This window comes from Aphelocoma coerulescens, unplaced genomic scaffold (assembly GCF_041296385.1).
Source record: "Aphelocoma coerulescens isolate FSJ_1873_10779 unplaced genomic scaffold, UR_Acoe_1.0 HiC_scaffold_56, whole genome shotgun sequence".
NCBI classification, from domain to species: Eukaryota; Metazoa; Chordata; class Aves; order Passeriformes; family Corvidae; genus Aphelocoma; species Aphelocoma coerulescens.
This window is the reverse complement of record NW_027183905.1, coordinates 2,968,636-2,984,845: the sequence shown is the minus strand read 5'-3', so window position 1 is coordinate 2,984,845 and position 16,210 is coordinate 2,968,636. Positions and strand designations below refer to the sequence as shown.

The 16,210-nt window shown below is 54.7% G+C and overlaps 1 protein-coding gene across 1 annotated transcript; it reads right to left on the bottom strand.

Moving 5' to 3' along the window:
* Positions 1-341: 341 nt before the first annotated feature.
* Positions 342-8,229, bottom strand: LOC138101929 (zinc finger protein 239-like). The gene is made up of 2 exons (XM_068999678.1): positions 8,128-8,229; positions 342-1,221 (listed from the first exon to the last, which is right to left on the bottom strand). The coding sequence occupies exon 2, from the start codon at positions 1,192-1,194 to the stop codon at positions 538-540; it is 657 nt and encodes a 218-aa protein (XP_068855779.1). The 5' UTR covers positions 1,195-1,221; positions 8,128-8,229; the 3' UTR covers positions 342-537.
* Positions 8,230-16,210: the final 7,981 nt, after the last annotated feature.

Sequence of the window (16,210 nt, the reverse complement as noted above, 5' to 3'; positions counted from 1 at the left end):
AAAACAAGGCCCCAGCTGAGGGCATTCTCTGCTTGGCTGAGCGCTGCCTGAGGGCTGGGGCTGCAGCAAGGGGGGACACCCTCCTCCAGCGGAGATGTCCCGAAAATAGGGGACCCACACAACCCCCCACAACCCCCGGGGCTGGGCTGGCCCTGCCTGGATGCCTGGAGACACCAAAACCACTCTGTCCCTGCCCTCTGCTACTGCACAGGGACAGGAAATACAAGGAAAGGTCCAGGAGCTGAGAGAAGGACCAGGAGAGATCCCGCCCCAAGCACCAGCACGGGCACAACACACCCAGCCTGGGCACAGGGAGGGAATTTATTACCAACCAAATCCCAGCAGCACAAGGAGAAGGCAAAGAAATCTCTCCAACACCTTCCCCCCACCCAGCAGGGATCACCCGGAACAGGGGTCACCAGGGCTCTGCCCCACGGGGGTCACTGGGGATCATCCAACGCCGATCCTCCCACGGGGGATGGAGCTGGAGCAGCACACGAAGCTCTTCCCGCACTCGGGGCATTCGCAGGGCTTCCCTTAGCGGTGCCTCCGTTGGTGTTGGGTCAAGTGAGAGCTGTGTGAGAAGCTCTTCCCACACTGGGGACACTCGTAGGGCCTCTCCCCAGTGTGGATGCGCCGGTGGGTGATGAGGGTGGAGTTTTGATTGAAGCCCTTCCCACAGTCGGGACAGTGGAAGGGCCTCTCCCCAGTGTGAATGCGCTGATGTCTGAGGAGATCAGAGCTGGTCTGAAACCTCTTCCCACACTCAGAACACTCGTAGGGCCTCTCCCCAGTGTGGGTGCGCTGGTGTGCCCTCAGGGTGGAGCTCCACCCGAAGCTCTTCCCACAATGCAAACACTCATAGGGCCGTTCCCCGGTGTGGACCACCTGGTGCTGGATCAGCTCGGAGCTCCTGATGAAGCCCTTCCCACATTCCCCACACTCATAGGGCCTCTCCCCAGTGTGGATCCTCCGGTGCCGGATCAGGCTGGAACTCCAGCTGAAGCCCATCCCACATTCCAAGCACTTGTGGGGCTTCTCCCCACCCTGAGGCTTCTCCCCCAGCTCCGAGCTCCCCCTGGATCTCCGGCTGCCTTCCCGGCACAGGGGTGCTCTTTCCTCCTTGGATCTCTCTGGGCTGCGTTTGCAGCCCCTCCTCGTGCGGCATCTCGGAGGGTTTTCCTCTTCCTCCATCCGGCCACACCTTGGGACTGGCAAATCCTGGTTTGGGGGAAAAAACAAGGGGTGACCACGATGGGCTGGGGGTTCCTCCTGCCCAGGTCCATCACCGGGCATCTTGTGTCTGTAAAAATCTCAGAAACACAGAGACTCAGCTCAAAAGTCCCCCAGACATCAAGACACAGACCAAGAACTCCCAAAACATCAAGATTCAGACAAAACGCCCTCCAAAATATAAACATTTCAGCCCCCATAAAATACCAAAGCACCAACATGGAGCCCAAGAAACCTCAGAAACACCAAGATTCACCCACGGGAAAATCGTGGATCCCCCTCCCTGATCACCTGCTGGATGGGGGGGGCAACGCTCCTGGGGCTGGGGGGAGGCTGCAGATACAGCGAGTGATGGAACCTTGCGGTGCCTCCTCTTCCTGATCCTCCTCCTCGTCCTGTATCCCTACTCTTCCTCATATGCCTCTTCCTCACACTACTCCTTCTCCTGCAGAATCCCACCTGCTGCTCCCACCTCCATCGTTTCACCATTCTGGTCTCCAGCCCTGCTCCTCCAGCCTTTCTCCTGCTCCCCCCAGGCCCAGCACCCAGCCCTGGCTCGCTCTGCCCCCCAGAGCTCTGGGATCGCACAGCACGAGCAGCGATGCAGCTGCGGCAGCTCGGGCTGGGGCAGCGCTGGGCTCTCGGCCGCTCCTGCCCGCACTCGGCCCCCGCCGCAGCCACTTCTGCCAGCACAGCACGGCCCGGCCCGGCCTTGGCGCTCCCCCCCTCCCACCTCCCCAAATTCCCCTGGCGGGGGGCGCCAAGGCCGGGCCACACGTGGGCTCCAGCTGGGGAGCGCCGGGCGCTGCGGCTCTGCCTGGCAACTGCTGAGTCACCAGCGCCGCGCCTTCTGATTGGCTGAGCGCTGCTTGAGGGCCGCGCCTGCACCAAGGGGGGACACCCTGCTCCAGGGGGGATGTCCCGAAAACCGGGCACCCCCAGCGAACCAACAACACCAACGCCTCCTTACAAACACATGCTCTGAATCTGCTCGGACACAGCCACACGCACTTGCACACAAGCAAGTGACAGCACAAACCAGCAGCTCCACAAAATGGCACTGACTGACACACACTGCTGCTCAGCCAAGCTCCTGCTCAATTCCTCAACTTCCAGAACAACAACAAAGCCTGAACAGAACCATGGACATCGTTTCCTATACAAAAGGGGACAATGTTGAGGTAGTTTGCACATTCTCCCAGAGCTAATTAAGGACATGGACACCCAGCACGGGTAAAAAGGGAAGTTGAGAAGGGGTCTCGGCAACAGGGGACGGATGGTGTTGGTGTGCTGGGAAGGGATTGGTTGAAGGGAGTGTGCAGGAATATGGTTAAGGCAAACAGCAGCAGGAGGAATCTATGTGGTAAGAAAGGAAAAGGAAGATGGGAAAGAGGAGGAAGAGAAAAAAGTGAGGACTGGGATGCTTTTCAGCACCATCTTATCCTCAACATTTGCAAGCTGATCCAGATCTTTTGTATCCCTGGTCTCCAGGACAGGGAAACAAAGAAATTCAGGATTTCAGGGGTTTTCTCTGTGGTGGGGAGCAGCAGGACAGGGCAGCACGGGCTGGGGGCCTGTGGGGAGCTGTGGGGCCGGGCCGGGGCTGTGGGGCAGCCGGGGCTCAGCGCCGGGCACTGCCTGACCCCAACACCCCCCGGGCAGGGCCGGCAGTGGCCCCCGGCCCCCAGGAGGCTGCGGGATGTGGAAGGATCAGGATTTTTTTTTATCGATCTTGTTCGGATCACTGGAGAAATGAATGATTTTGCAGAAAGCTCAGCAGCTGTCAGAGGATGAGCACCCACAGGCACTGAGGGGGCTGCAGGAGAGGCACAAGAAGCCCCTGCAGCACTTGGCCAGAAAGGCTCAGCAGGGCAATGCAAGAAGGGATGAGCAAAAGGCCAAGGTGAAGGCAAAGGCCATGGCAGAGTTTCTACAGCCCCCCAGGGATGAACCGCAGGGCCCAAGGGGGCCCCAGCACCCAGGGGACGGCGGCGGCCACAAGCACCTGGCACAGGCATTGCCCTCCTCGGCACGGCAGAGCCCACCCAAACAGCCCCTGGCAAGGAATCAGGGGTCCATCTGCAGGCCAGAAGGACACTGCAAGCACAGACAGCAGCACCCTCAGCACCAGCAAGTCCACCCCACATGGACATGGATTGTCACGGCTGGCAGAGCTCCCAGCAGACCAGGGACCCACCGCACCAGAGCCCTTGAGAACATTCAGGGCGTGTCTGGATCGAGACGAGGCTGCTCCTGATGGACACAGGGGCCTCTCGATCCACTCCGAATCTGACACCTAAGGGGGGAAATTGTCAAGAAGTTCTTTCATTATCCATGGAATAAGGGGGAAAGATTGCCAGGTGTGTTTTATTCAACCACTATCAGTAGATGTGGGGGATGGGTTTGAAACGCATCAATTTCTGTTTGTTCCTAATTGTGATTATAATTTACTGGGAAGGCATTTGGTGGATGAAGTGGGAATGCAAATTCATATTGTCAAAGGAGATACAGAGGCTAATGCTGCTGGACCTTGGTGTCAAATGTCTGCGAAGGCCTCTGCTGAAGGGAACCCAGAAGTGTGGGCAGCCCCACGGAAATAGGGAAAATCAGATATGGAGCCTCTCCAAATTCCTCTGGAGCATCCAGGACAAGTGGTGTCTAAAAGCAATACCCTCTTCCAAGGGAGGCAAGGAAGGGGTTACAGCCTCTTACTGAGTCCCTGCTAAAGGCAGCGCTTCTGGAGCCAGGCATCTCTCCCTACAACACTCCTCTCCTGCCAGGCAAGAAACCCCATCATGGACACCAGAAGGAAAGCACAATTTTCAAGGCTTCAAAAGCAGATTAACTGAGCCTCCTGTCCTGGCCCTCCCAGACAGGGAAAAACCATTTGAATTGCATGTGGATGTTAATCAGGGCCATGCCAAAGGAATTCCTGGGCTCAAATGTTTCACCCAGTGGCCAGAGAGTGGCCTCATTGTCTTATTGCAGAATTGTGCAGCCCTGGCTTTAATGGGAACTGAGGCCTGAAAACTGACAGCAGCAGAATCTCGGATTGTTCAAGCCTGGCATCAAGGTAAAGCTTTGTTAACCAAAGGAGCCTCTAAATGGATGAGCAGCGCTGGGTTCTTACAGAATGAAACTTGTTGGATGGAACAGGAGGATTCAGAGTTGAGGACAGGGCAAGGGTTGAACCCAGCCTCCTGTTTGAACGGCCCTGGACACGGGGCTGGCAAGAAACCCATGGCTGCAGTCAAGTGACAGAGCTCCAGAGCCGGCCTAGGAGAGATTGACCAGACATTCCCTGGCCTGAGGGAGAAAAGGTGTTTAGGGATGGGGCTGCAAGGGCAGCAGAAGGGAAAAGAGTGACAAGACACGCTGCTCTTAAGGAAAGGGAAGGAGACAAAGCGCAGCTCAGCACCCGCATGCTCAGCTCAAAGGGCCGAGCTGGGGGTACCTGGAAGAGCCTGGCACTGAAATGCCCTGAGCAGGAAGGCTTCAATATCTTCTGCTAACAGCATGGCAGCTCACAGCGGGGCAGAAGCATTTCCAACTGCTTCAGCAATCCCTGCATCAGTTCTTAAGGCATGTTTGGAACAAACAATTCCAAGAGATGGGATTGTGGAAGCAATAGACACAGACAGGGGGACTCATTTTACAGGAAAGATCCTTCAGGCCGTTCTGGCTGCTTTAGGAACACAGTGGGACCTCCAAACGCCCTGGCACCCCCAGAGTTCGGGTCAGGTGGAAAGAATGAATGGGGAAATAAAGAAACACCTTCTGAAGCTGCTGAGAGAAACCAAGATGCCACGGGTACGGCTGCTGCCATTGGCTTTGGCAGGAAGAGCCAGACCCAGGCCAGATATTCAATTATCTCCCCCGGAATTCATGTTTGGAATTCCTTACCGTGGTGTGATAAATGAGTGAATTCCTTACCCTGGTGTGATAAATGAGTGAATGATAAATGTTGTCTTTCACAGATATGATTTTAACACTTACAAGTGATGATGGATTGTGTAGAAATAGTGTTAAGGTAAAATGTATTTAAGTAGAAACAAGATTAAGGTAAATTGTAACTTTGAAATAGTTGTAGTATGTTAAGAAATGTATTAATAAACACATGGTAATACATGTCTTTTGAGCTGAGAAACTACAGAGCCAGGAACCAAGACATCTTAGAGAAACAAAGAAGATAAACCGCATGCATCCCAGGAAGATTGTTACCTCATCAGAGCTCACACCGCCCAAGGGAACTGGCAGCTGCAAATGAGGCTGGAGACTGCGGAGGCACCTGAGAGAGGGGGCCTGTCTGCAGTTCTGAAGCGATCCAGAGGACTGAGGCGGTGTCCTGCTGGGGGAAGGGGCAGAAACGGGACAGGGGGAAAGGGGAGGGAAGTGTAAATTCCTTTCTGGGTTAATGAATATGTAACAGTTCAGGAGAGTACTTAAGCCCACAGTAAAATGAATGGAGGGCGCCTCTGGCAACATTGCCAAGCGCCCCAGGCTGTGATTTGCCCTTGTTCTACTAATAAATGTTCAATGTTATATTACTAAAAACTTAGCTTCTGCATTCATTTTCTTCAGCCTTGATCCTCATACACTTAAAAGGTTGTTGGAGAGTTTTTGTTCTTCCCACAGTTTTGGTGACAAGATTACATCATTAGAAGGCGTTTTCTTAATAATCCTACTTTGATATTGTCAGTTGGATTTGGGCCAAAGGTTTGAGAGTCAATTTTTAGTCTTAGGACAAGAAGTAGCAAAAATCTTTATTGCTTTGGGGCTTTTTTGTGTATGTGTGTGCGTGGCTGTTAGTGATGGCAGAATTTTGGAATGGGTTTTTCAATATTCACCTGTAGGTTGCATTTTGCAAAACCGGAAGAGCTTTAAAACTGACCCTTTCCCTCATAAACAGTTTAAAAATATGAAAAAAAAAAAAAGGGGGGGGAAAGCGCCGCTTTTGGGGGGGCCCACTTGTGAGTCACCTGATGGCTGCCCTGGAAGAGAAGCTTCCTTCCAGGCAGCCAGCAGAGGAGCTTTAGAAATGCAAATTATCTCTGCTGGGGGAAGTGTGCACAATGTGCCAGGCTCTCCTTGCCTGCCAGAGGAATTGGGCTGATTCCCTCTGCCCCTCACCCCAAGCTCTGCCTCCCTGCACAGACGGAATTTGCATCGCTAAAGGCAGAGCCCACACTGAGCATCTCTGACTCTGCCACAGAAATCCCTGAAGCTGCAAAGGAAAACAGCAAACGGAGAATGTTGGGAGAACTTCACTCACAAAAGCGGGGGGGAATCATCCCTCACCCCACTCCAACATCTGCTGGCACTGTCTGTGTTATACAGGGTGCGTTTGACCACTGGGCTGCTTTTGCTGACACAAGGTCAGCGAAATCACTTGGGAATCCAAGGATGTGATGATTTCATCAGAGAAAAGAGGTCAATTGATGCATCCCTGGCATTTCTGGGAGCGCCCAAAAATGGGGAAAAGATGAACGGCCACCAGAACAAATCCTACAACACCATGGAGCAGCCCCTGGGAACCCAAACAAATTCATACCAGGTGCCAGAGAACCCAGTGATCATTTCAATGCATCATTAGATTACAAGCTGTCCTCCAAATCAGAACCAAGCACACAGCTCCAGCTCCTGACCTTCTCAGCCACCAATCCACTCCCATGAGCAACGCCACATTTCACCCTGGGATGGCATCAGATCCTCTTTCAGCAGAAGGACCAGGAGGTTGGGGAAAATTAAAGGACTCAAACTGCTCTTGGCAAAGAGATGGCCAAGGAAAAGTGGTGAAACAGAGAACAAAGGAAAGAAGAAAGCAGCTCATGTACTGCTCCAAACGAGGAAAGGGTGGGAATGGGACACATTTTCGTGGTTCCCTGGCAGACCATGGGTTAAACGAATGCTGTTTCTCCTCTCAGGTGCTACAGCAACTCTCATCTTTTTACCATGCACCACACCTTGCTCAGTGCAGCTCATTCAGCAGGGGATCAAGGGCATGCAGGTGGCAGCCAGGCCTCCTGACCCAGAAACGGCTACAAAAGGACACAGAATGAGGTCACTGAGAATAATCCCAAAACCAAAGAAGGCCCAGGAAAAACAGATTAAGGCATTTTTAAAGTTTGTAAAGAGAAGCACTGAAAAATAAGAAGGGGGGGATTCAAAGGAAAAAAATGAACGTGTCTTTACAAACAGATGCTGTGAATCCCATTGGAGATAGGGACAGGGACTTGGAGATAAGGAACTAAGACAGAAACCATAAATTTCAGAAAATGTTACTAACTGACACGAACTGCTGCTCAGCCAAGCTCTTGTGAAATTCCTGAACTTCCCGAAGAAGAACAAAGCCTTAACAGAGCCATGAATATCGGATGTTCTACAAAGTCGGGGTGCACATTAAGGGACACATGCAGCAGGCGCATCGGGAAGTCTGTACCTTCCAAGGACCTCAGCCACGGGGGAAAGGGACACGGAGATGCGGCCGGGAAATCGGCATAAAAAGGAGGCTGCGTCCTCCAACACTTGGACAGACCCCACGGGAAATGCCCCGTGGCCTCTCCCTTGCTCCAGGAATAAAGTTCCTTTTACAGGACTCCTCCGGCTCCTCTGGGGACACAAACCTCTGGCCACGGGAACTTTCCCGCACACTCCCGCCGACGGGGCAGCCACCTCTGTCCTACCCACAGCAGCCGGGACGAGCCAGCGCTGCTCCGGCACCGGCTCCTGCCGAGGCAGCAGCGGCAAGGAGAGCGCGGGCAGCCGCTCCCGCAGCGCCCTCACGCCAGGGCGAACACGGCGCCCACACGGCACAACGAACCCGCCCCAGCCCCCTGCCGCCCCCTCCGCCCGCAGCCAGCGCCGAGCCCCGCCAGAACCGAGCGCGGCTCCCACCTGCGCTGGGGCCGCCTCCGAGCTCCGCCGCCGCCTCACCGGGCTCCGGCCGCCGCCGCCGCTCCCGGGCCCGCACAGACGCTCCGCCAATGGCGCCTCTGCTGCGCCACGGCCGCCCTGCCGGCGGCTCCGGGCCCGGGCTGCTCCCCGCTCCGACCAATCAGCGCGCCAGAACCACGACTGACGGCAGCACCGCCCAATCGCAGCGAGGGGCGGGCTCTGCACACGGCCCAGCCTCGCCCCGCGCTCCCAGCGCCCCCCGGGCTGCGTGAGGGGAAAGCCGCAGCTGAGGAACAGCCCTGGAACGGGCCCGGCCCGAGCCGCCATTCAGCTGGGAAGGGAAACAAAGCTCTCCGCTGCTCCCGGCCCGACTTGCCCAGCCCTGCGTGTTGGCTGCCTCCGGCTTCTTGGGAAGCCCTGCAGCCTCCCGACTCCCGCCCCTAATTCGGAGCATCAGTGCATGGCTTTGATTTCGTTGTTCAGGCTTGGCTATGGGCTGTCCTGGTCTGCTGCATTTTCTGGGTTCCTCTTGGATCCTTTGAGCAACAGGCTGTGCCCCGGGAGGATCCTTTGTGCTCCTTTGTGACAGAGGAGAACCTTCCAGGCGGTTCTTGCGGGAGCTGCTGCTGTGATGTCACGGGAACGCTGCCGCGTCCTCGCCGTGTTCCCGTTGCTGTGGGCACGGAGCCCTCAGTGTCCAGAGCGGCTCTGGGCGCCCGCTGGTTGCCGGAGGATCCTCCTGCCCGAGGCATTCTCAGCAGCCAGCCCAGCCCCTGCCGGGTGTCCTTCTGTGCTTGCAGGGGTACAGTCTGCCACGTGTGCAGCACGGCCAAAATGATCCAGCAAGCGGTTGCTGCAGTTTGCACTCTGTACTCTGTGGCTTATTCGGGGTATTTTTTAGCCCACTTGGCACGTAAGTCGAGGTTTTCCCTGGCTGCAGCGTCGGTGCCTTCGGGCTCGCTGTGTGCTTTCTGTTCTCCCAGTGGAACTGAGCTGCCTTTGTAACCAAATTGCCATTAAGACACCGTTGGTTTGGGAGAGCTCCTGCCAGCAGCTGCAGCTGAAAAAGGGGGTGTCTGCAGCCAGCGGGGCGTGCACAGCATTTGCAATGGAGCCGGGGGGGTTCTGTTCCCTCAAGCGCAGAGTCTGTGCCAGCGGAGCCTGGAACTCCCTGCGTTGGCTGCTGCAGCCAAGAGCTGACACAGCCCAGGATTCTGTGCTGTTCTCTTGCTTGCTGTGCGAAGGGACTGTGGCTCCTGGAGGGATGTTGTGGAAGCAAAATGCTCTCTCGGGGTGTCCTTGCTCCGTGGGAGTTCCCACCACGGGCAGGTTTTTCCTAACAGCATCTGGTTCGTGTTGCCTGTCCCGTTGCAGGGCACCTCACACGTGGATCCCGAGCAGCTCCTCCTTCGGTGAGTGGGAAAGGAACCTTTGGTGGTCGGAATTGTGCAGAGAGTTGTGAGCTTGGCGTGTGGCAGTCGAGCGCCAGCCTGGGAGGCTGAAGGAAAGTTCCTGCCAGTGTCTTTGCAGCAGCAGCAGCAGCAGCAAAGGGATCCCTGGCACTTTTCTCCTTCTCTGCTGAAGAGCTTTTGAAGAGCTGCAGGTCTGGTTTTGCAGGCAGAAGATTGCTTGCTGGCTTTAGCCACGGTGGAATATGGAATGCCCAGCAATAAGTGGCAATGTCGACTTTAGCCCCTTCCTAGTTTGAACAGCTCTGAATCCCATTTCTGCTTAGTGCAGCTGGATGTGTAGCTGAGGATAAATAAGGCGATAACTGAGATAGAACTTCCCGTCCCTCACGCTACCATCTGTCCACAGGGCACAAAAGCAGCATCAGCTCCTCCTCTGGCTCCCTGTGCTTCCAAAGAGGAGGCCAAAGAGGAGGAAGACAGCAGTGAACTTCCTGCTGTTCTGGGGGATGATGGTGAACTTCCCTCCGTCCCGGGAGACCACAGTGAACTTCCCTCTGTCCCGGGAGATGAGGGCAAACATCCCATGGTTCGGGAATACAACAGTGAAGCTCCTGTGGTGTGGGGTGAGGATGGTGGACATCACCCGGTGTGGGACGAGGACAGTGAGGCTCCAGTGCCATGGGACAAGGACGACGGACATCTCCCAGCATGGGACGAGGACAGAGGACATTGTGGGACTTGGGAAGAGGAGGCTGCAATTCTCCCGGCATGGGAAGAGGACAGGAAACGTCCCGTGGCTTGGAAAGAAGACCAGGAACCTGCTGAATTTTGGGAAGAGGATGGGGAACCTCCCTCTGCTTGGGAAGAGGACACTGAACCTCCCTCTGCTGCGGGATCCTGGGCTGAACATTCTGACAGCAGCACAGCCCTGCAGCCAGAGGGCAGAGAGGAGTGGTGCCTGATGCAGCTGAGTACGTCTGCTGTGCTGCTGTGTGCCAGAGCAGGGTGCTGCGTGTGTGTCTCAGCATCAGCTGCACCCAGGCTTGCTGTGCAGCTGAATGTCACAGAGTCATTTATTGTCCTTGCCCAGCTGAGAGCAAGGGGCTCCCAGCCCCAGGGAGTGGGGCTGCATTTTGGCCCTTCTGCAAGGCGGGGTCTCCATCTGGGAGGGAGCGTCTTCCATGTGGTTTCTTTCAGGGAGCACCGTGAGCGTGGGGGAGCCTGCCGAGAAATACCTGGAACTGGAGCAGGTTGGCCAAGGGTAAGTGCACGGCAGTTACTTCTGCACAAGCAGGGGCCAGGTATTTGCTGGTGCAGGATCAAGTGAGAAGCCAGGCAAGCTGCAAACAGCTTCAGACACTGGGCCACGATCCTGCTGTCTCTCAGTCCTGATCAGAATTGGTAACTGTGGTCAGAAGGCACCGTCAGAGGCCCCTGAGGCTGGCAGTGTCCTGCTGCAGCAAGGAGCAGGACCTGGAAGATCTTCTGTCCCTGGAATGTGATTGCCTGAAAGAGCAGCTCACCATCTGGTGACTGTCAGAAAACAGTTCTCAAGAAGATTCCTTTCAAATATTTTGCTTCCTAAAATATCCACCGGTCAGGATTATCAACATAACAGTTTAGAAACAGAAACCAGAGATGAACTAATAAGTGCTCTTTTCAGCACAGGTAGTAAGCCCCGTACATTCAGTAATAGACACAGAGCTGCTGCACTGGGGGGGAAAATGCATCAGCTGCCTGATGGCAGGGCCCTTGTGGATCCTGCAGCTCGTAGGCAGGAAATGGAAAAGGATGAAACACATTCTTCTCCAGTTCTTTAGACACCTGCTCCCACCCTAGGTTTTGGACTCAAGTAATTCAGTGTGGACATTTGGGATTTGCTCCAGCCCTTTTCCTTCGTGTTGGGCCTCAGTTTTCTCTCGCACACCTTGCGAGGCACAGGGCTGGTGGCTGCTGCGCTGCTGTTTGAAGGGTCGATGCACCCAGGTGTTTTGTAAATGCTGCAGGCAGCAGAGATCTCCTGTCTGGGCTGGCTTTCACTCCCAGGGCCTAAAGCGCTGCTTCTTTCTTCTCTGCTGTTCTGTCTCCAGGGCTTTCCGAACCGTTTATAAAGGACTCGACAGGGCCACTGGAGGAGAGGTCAGTGTCACCACGCCCAGCACGTCGGGCAGCTCTCGAGGGCTTTCCCCTCTGCTGGGAGCTGTGGCTGCAGCTTTGGGGGGCCAGCAGAGCTTTCCTGCACAGGCTGTTCCTCTGAAGGCACAGCAGTGTCAGCCTGCAGAGCACGGCTGGGACAGACTTGAGCCTTCTGAAGTGCCCAAAGGAATGCAAGGAGGGCAGCGGTGTCTGTCAGAGCAGGACACGCTGGCTTGGTCTTCATATCTGAAAACATCAGTGCATCAGCTGGTGGAGGCTGAGGCCTAATTTATCTTCATCCCAGCCTCGGACAGGAACACTGTTTAGCAGTTTTTCCATCCTGCGTTTCATCTTCAAAGGATACCTCAAGACCTAATTAAGGAACGATCCTGCTTGGGATCACTTTGGGGTTTTAGTCCTACTGCAGCTGTTCCCAGAGAGAGGGAGAGGAATGAGAAGATGGATGTGCAGAGCAAAGCTCTCTCCTAAACCCTGCAGCTGTGTTTGGGTCTGGTGTCAGTGACAGCCCGTGACAGGGATCATCTGAGCAATGTTTGTGCGTGTTTGCTCTGTTGTGCAATCCCAAACAGAGCAGTTGCGTTTGAAATCATGACCAAATCCCCCAGGATTGCTAAAGGGTTCCCGGCTGTTTTGCTCTGTTTTCACAGAAGCAGAATTACTTCCTGCTTGCAAAATGTGTTTGAATGATAATGAGAGTGGTGGTAAACTAAGGCGGTTTGAGAAGACTGCAGGTGCAGAGAATGCTGTGAGAGCTTTGAGGCTGAGAGCTGAGGGCCCATTTCTGCAGAGCTTCCAAGGCCAAATGTCTCTGGCCCTGTGTCCTGTAAGCGGCCCCGCAGCGAGCAGAGAAATGGGCTGTGGGAATGTCACTTGCTGAGCCCGGGTGTCCCATCCCAAGGCAGTTTGGCACAGCCCGGCTCCGTCACTCCACAAAGACTCGCTCCGTGTTTGCTGCGGCCTCCTGCCCCAGACTCCTGCAGTTCAAGGGCTGCAATGTCCTTTCAGGTGGCCATAAAGAAAATGAGTCTCAGAGGGCAGAACAGGGAACGAGCTGTGAATGAGATCCTGGTCCTGAAGGACAAGAAGAACCCCAACATTGTCAGCTTTTTGGACAGGTGAGTGCTTCAGCTCTTATCCCGTGCACGGGCCCTGCGTTAATCTCTCCTGGCATCCGCAGTCTGTAGCCTGTTTTGAAAAAGCCTCACCCGGCCGTAGCTTCCCAAAACAACAGCCTGTGAGTTCACTCCCTCCGTGTGCTTTTGTTGCTTTGGTTTGGTTTTTCCTTCAAGCTGACCCATTTTTCTGGGTCTTATAACAAGTGCTGATTGACCCTGGCAGACATTATTTCCCTTGGCTTCTCCTTCCCAACTCTTTTCCATTGCTGCAGATGCCAGGAAGACCAGGTTCTTGTTTCCAGAAATGCCTCATTTGCCCATTTTGTAATGGCCTTGCCTGTTTCTGAAGGGACTTTCTGCAACGTTTTCCAAACACTTGACCACTTTTGTCCTAAGTCCTGCACGGCCTCCTGCCCTGGATAACTCTGGAAATTGTGTTGCCTTGTTCTGGAAGGAACGGTGGAAGTGCTGAGTTCAGATGCTGAACCAGCTGAGGGCAAGTGTTGTGGTTCCACATTGATCTGGGCTGTTGCTAAACTGCATTTTTCACTTGCTTGCCATCTAAGGCCTCTCCTTTCCCACAGGCGTCTCCTTCTCCTTTAGACTGTGCAGATCCCAAGGACTGTGCAGCCTGGCAGGAATGTCTCTGCATTGGATTCTGTCCTCATTTACAAGTGACCTGGAAACAAAACTCCACCAGAGGCTTTTCCATCAGGGAATTGAGCAGTGCATGTTCACCTCCATGCCATTGTTTGCCTCTTCCAGCTTCCTTGTTGATGAAGATCTCTGGCTGGTGATGGAATACATGGATGGAGGAACTTTGCAGGACGTTGTCAGACAGACACGCATGGCTGAAGGAGAGATGGCAGCTGTCAGTCGGGAGGTGAGGGATCCTGCTCATGCTTCCCATGGCTTGGACACAATGCTCCTTCCAAGCAGGGCCTGAGAACAGGAGTGGCTCCATGCTCAGAGCTTTGTTTCTGTGTTGTTTTTATGAGCTGCAGAAGAAAGAGCCTCTGAAGTGAACGGCCTGCCAGTGTCACTGCACTTCCACTCTGCTCTTGTCCTCTTTCCTGCTCTTTGTGGGACTCTCTGTCTTTTTTGATTTGATTTGCTGTTCTCAGCTTTGCCTTGAACCATTTGCCCGGAGCTTGTCTGCACTGCACTCCTGGCCTGGCACAGCAAAGCTGCTGCTGGCAGAATTCTAAACTGTCCTTTCTTGTGTGATTGTGTATTCCGGCCATGGATTTCCACCCTCGTGTTTCTTGCTCTCTCTCAGTGTCTGCAGGGCCTGGATTTCCTCCACTCAAACCGGGTGATCCACAGAGATCTGAAGAGCTCCAACATCCTTCTGGCAACGGACGGCTCTGTCAAGCTGGGTGGGTGTTCCTGGTCAGGCACGGCGCTCCCGGGCTGCGGGTGTGGGGCTGCTTCCCAGTGACGGCCAGAGCCCCACAAGTGCTGCTGGTGGCGGTGCCCGGCCCCTGCTGCCAGCTGAGAGCGGCTGCCCCATGCAGAGAGCTCAGGAGAGGAGCAGGGTGTCAGCAGTGGCTTTGCTCTGGGTGTGGCCCTTGCAGAGGGGCGGGAGAGTTGGAATCTGAAGCTTCAAGGGAATCACTAAAAGCCACTGCATGAAAGCTGAGAGTTCCTTTAAGGGTCCACTTCCATCTTGCCTTGGCTACAGCCCTGCGGACTTTTCCAGCTGGATTCAGCCCTGCATTCTCAGACTGAGAGTGGGCAATCTTTGTGCTTGGTTTCCTCATTCCAGCTGCCTTTGACAGTGTTTGTTTCTGTCCTCAGCTGATTTTGGCCTCTGCGCTCAGCTCAGCCCTGAGCAGGAGCAGTGCAGCTCCATGGTGGGCACTGCTCACTGGATGGCCCCAGAGGCTGTGACCAGTTCTCCTTATGGCCCCAAGGTGGACATCTGGTCCTTGGGCATTGTGACCATCGAGATGGTGGAAGGAGAACCTCCTTACTTCGAGCACACGGCGGCCATGGTAAGAGGCAAATTTCCCAGAGTTTGCAGAGGCCTGTGAGCACAGAGGGACCCGCCCTGGGAGGAGCAGCCGGAGGGCTCTGCCCATCAGGAAGGGAATTCCCAGAGGATTCGAGCCTGAGCACAGACAAATATTCTGCAGTCTCCAGAATTTGCTTTGGGTTTTAAGTTGTTGCAGCTCTTCTGTCTGTGAGGATGACCTGAAAACATGAAGCCAGAGCATCAGCTCTAATCTTATCTTGCAGAAAACCCCAGACCAACCCCAAAACCCACACCCAAACCCAACAAGTTTTCTGAAGGAGTTCCTGAAAGAGGTTCTGCGAGATGAACTCCCCCTGACTCTTCTCACTGGGAAACTTGTCTAAAACATGCAGATGATTGTTTAACATCCCCATAGTCTAACATATTTCTTTCCTAGCCCAAGCTACTTTCTCCATGTCACCAAGGCTGAGCTTTCAGCAACCCAAACCTCGGGTTCCTTGCCTGGCAGTTTCTGGGATGGAACATCTTGAATGCATTTACTTGAGTGTCAATGGCACTGCAGGGATGCATTTGATGTAAGAATCCTTGGAAATACCACAGGCAGGCCACAGTGACTCTTGCAAATGGCCTGTAAAGCTGGTGTCCGTATTTGGAGAAGCAAAATGGGTTATTTCTGATGGAGGTTCCAACTAACAAAGTCAGCCAATGACGTTGGCTCTCAAGGCAACATCATCTGGATGTTGGAATGGCTGTGGCTACAGCAGCATTTGGCTTTTTTGGTTGGCATAGAAAAATGAGCTCTGAGCAGCATCTCTGCCAGGGAGGAAAGTGTCCCTGGAGACTGGGGCTGAGAAACCGGGGTCGCTGTGAGCACTCGTGGGTGTGAAGGAAGCTGGCAGAGCTTTTTCAGAAGTGTTTGCTTTCCGCGCAGGCTCGCTGTCTGATCCGGCAGAACGGGACCCCGCAGCTGCAGGAGCCCAGGCGCCTGTCGGCTCTGCTGCGGGACTTCCTGGAGTGCAGCCTGGAGCCGGACGAGGAGCGGCGCTGGTCTGCCCAGGAGCTGCTGCAGGTGGATGCGAAGCGGCTGCAGGGGAAAGAGCAGCGCGAGGGAGGGGTTTTCTCGTGGGGCCCCGTCCAATAGTGTCCAGTCTCGCTGCTTTTCACATGCAAAGCCAGCAGAATCCTCGCCTGGTTTGGCTTGGCAGGGTCCTTTCCTGGTCATCTGGACCAGGTGCCCTGCAAGGAGCAGGGACATCTTCAAGCAGATCAGGCGGCTCCGAGCCCTGCCTGACCTGAGCCTGGATGTTTCCAAGGAGGAGGCACCTCCCACATCTCTGGGCACCCTCTGCCAGTGTTTCCCCACTCTTCTGATAAAAAAATTCTGCCTCAGATCTAATCTGAGCCTGCTTCCCTCTCCTGAG

What these genes read in the sequence shown, in the direction of transcription:
- LOC138101929 (XM_068999678.1), bottom strand. Translation starts at nt 1,194, where the DNA reads ATGGAGGAAGAGGAAAACCCTCCGAGATGCCGCACGAGGAGGGGCTGC.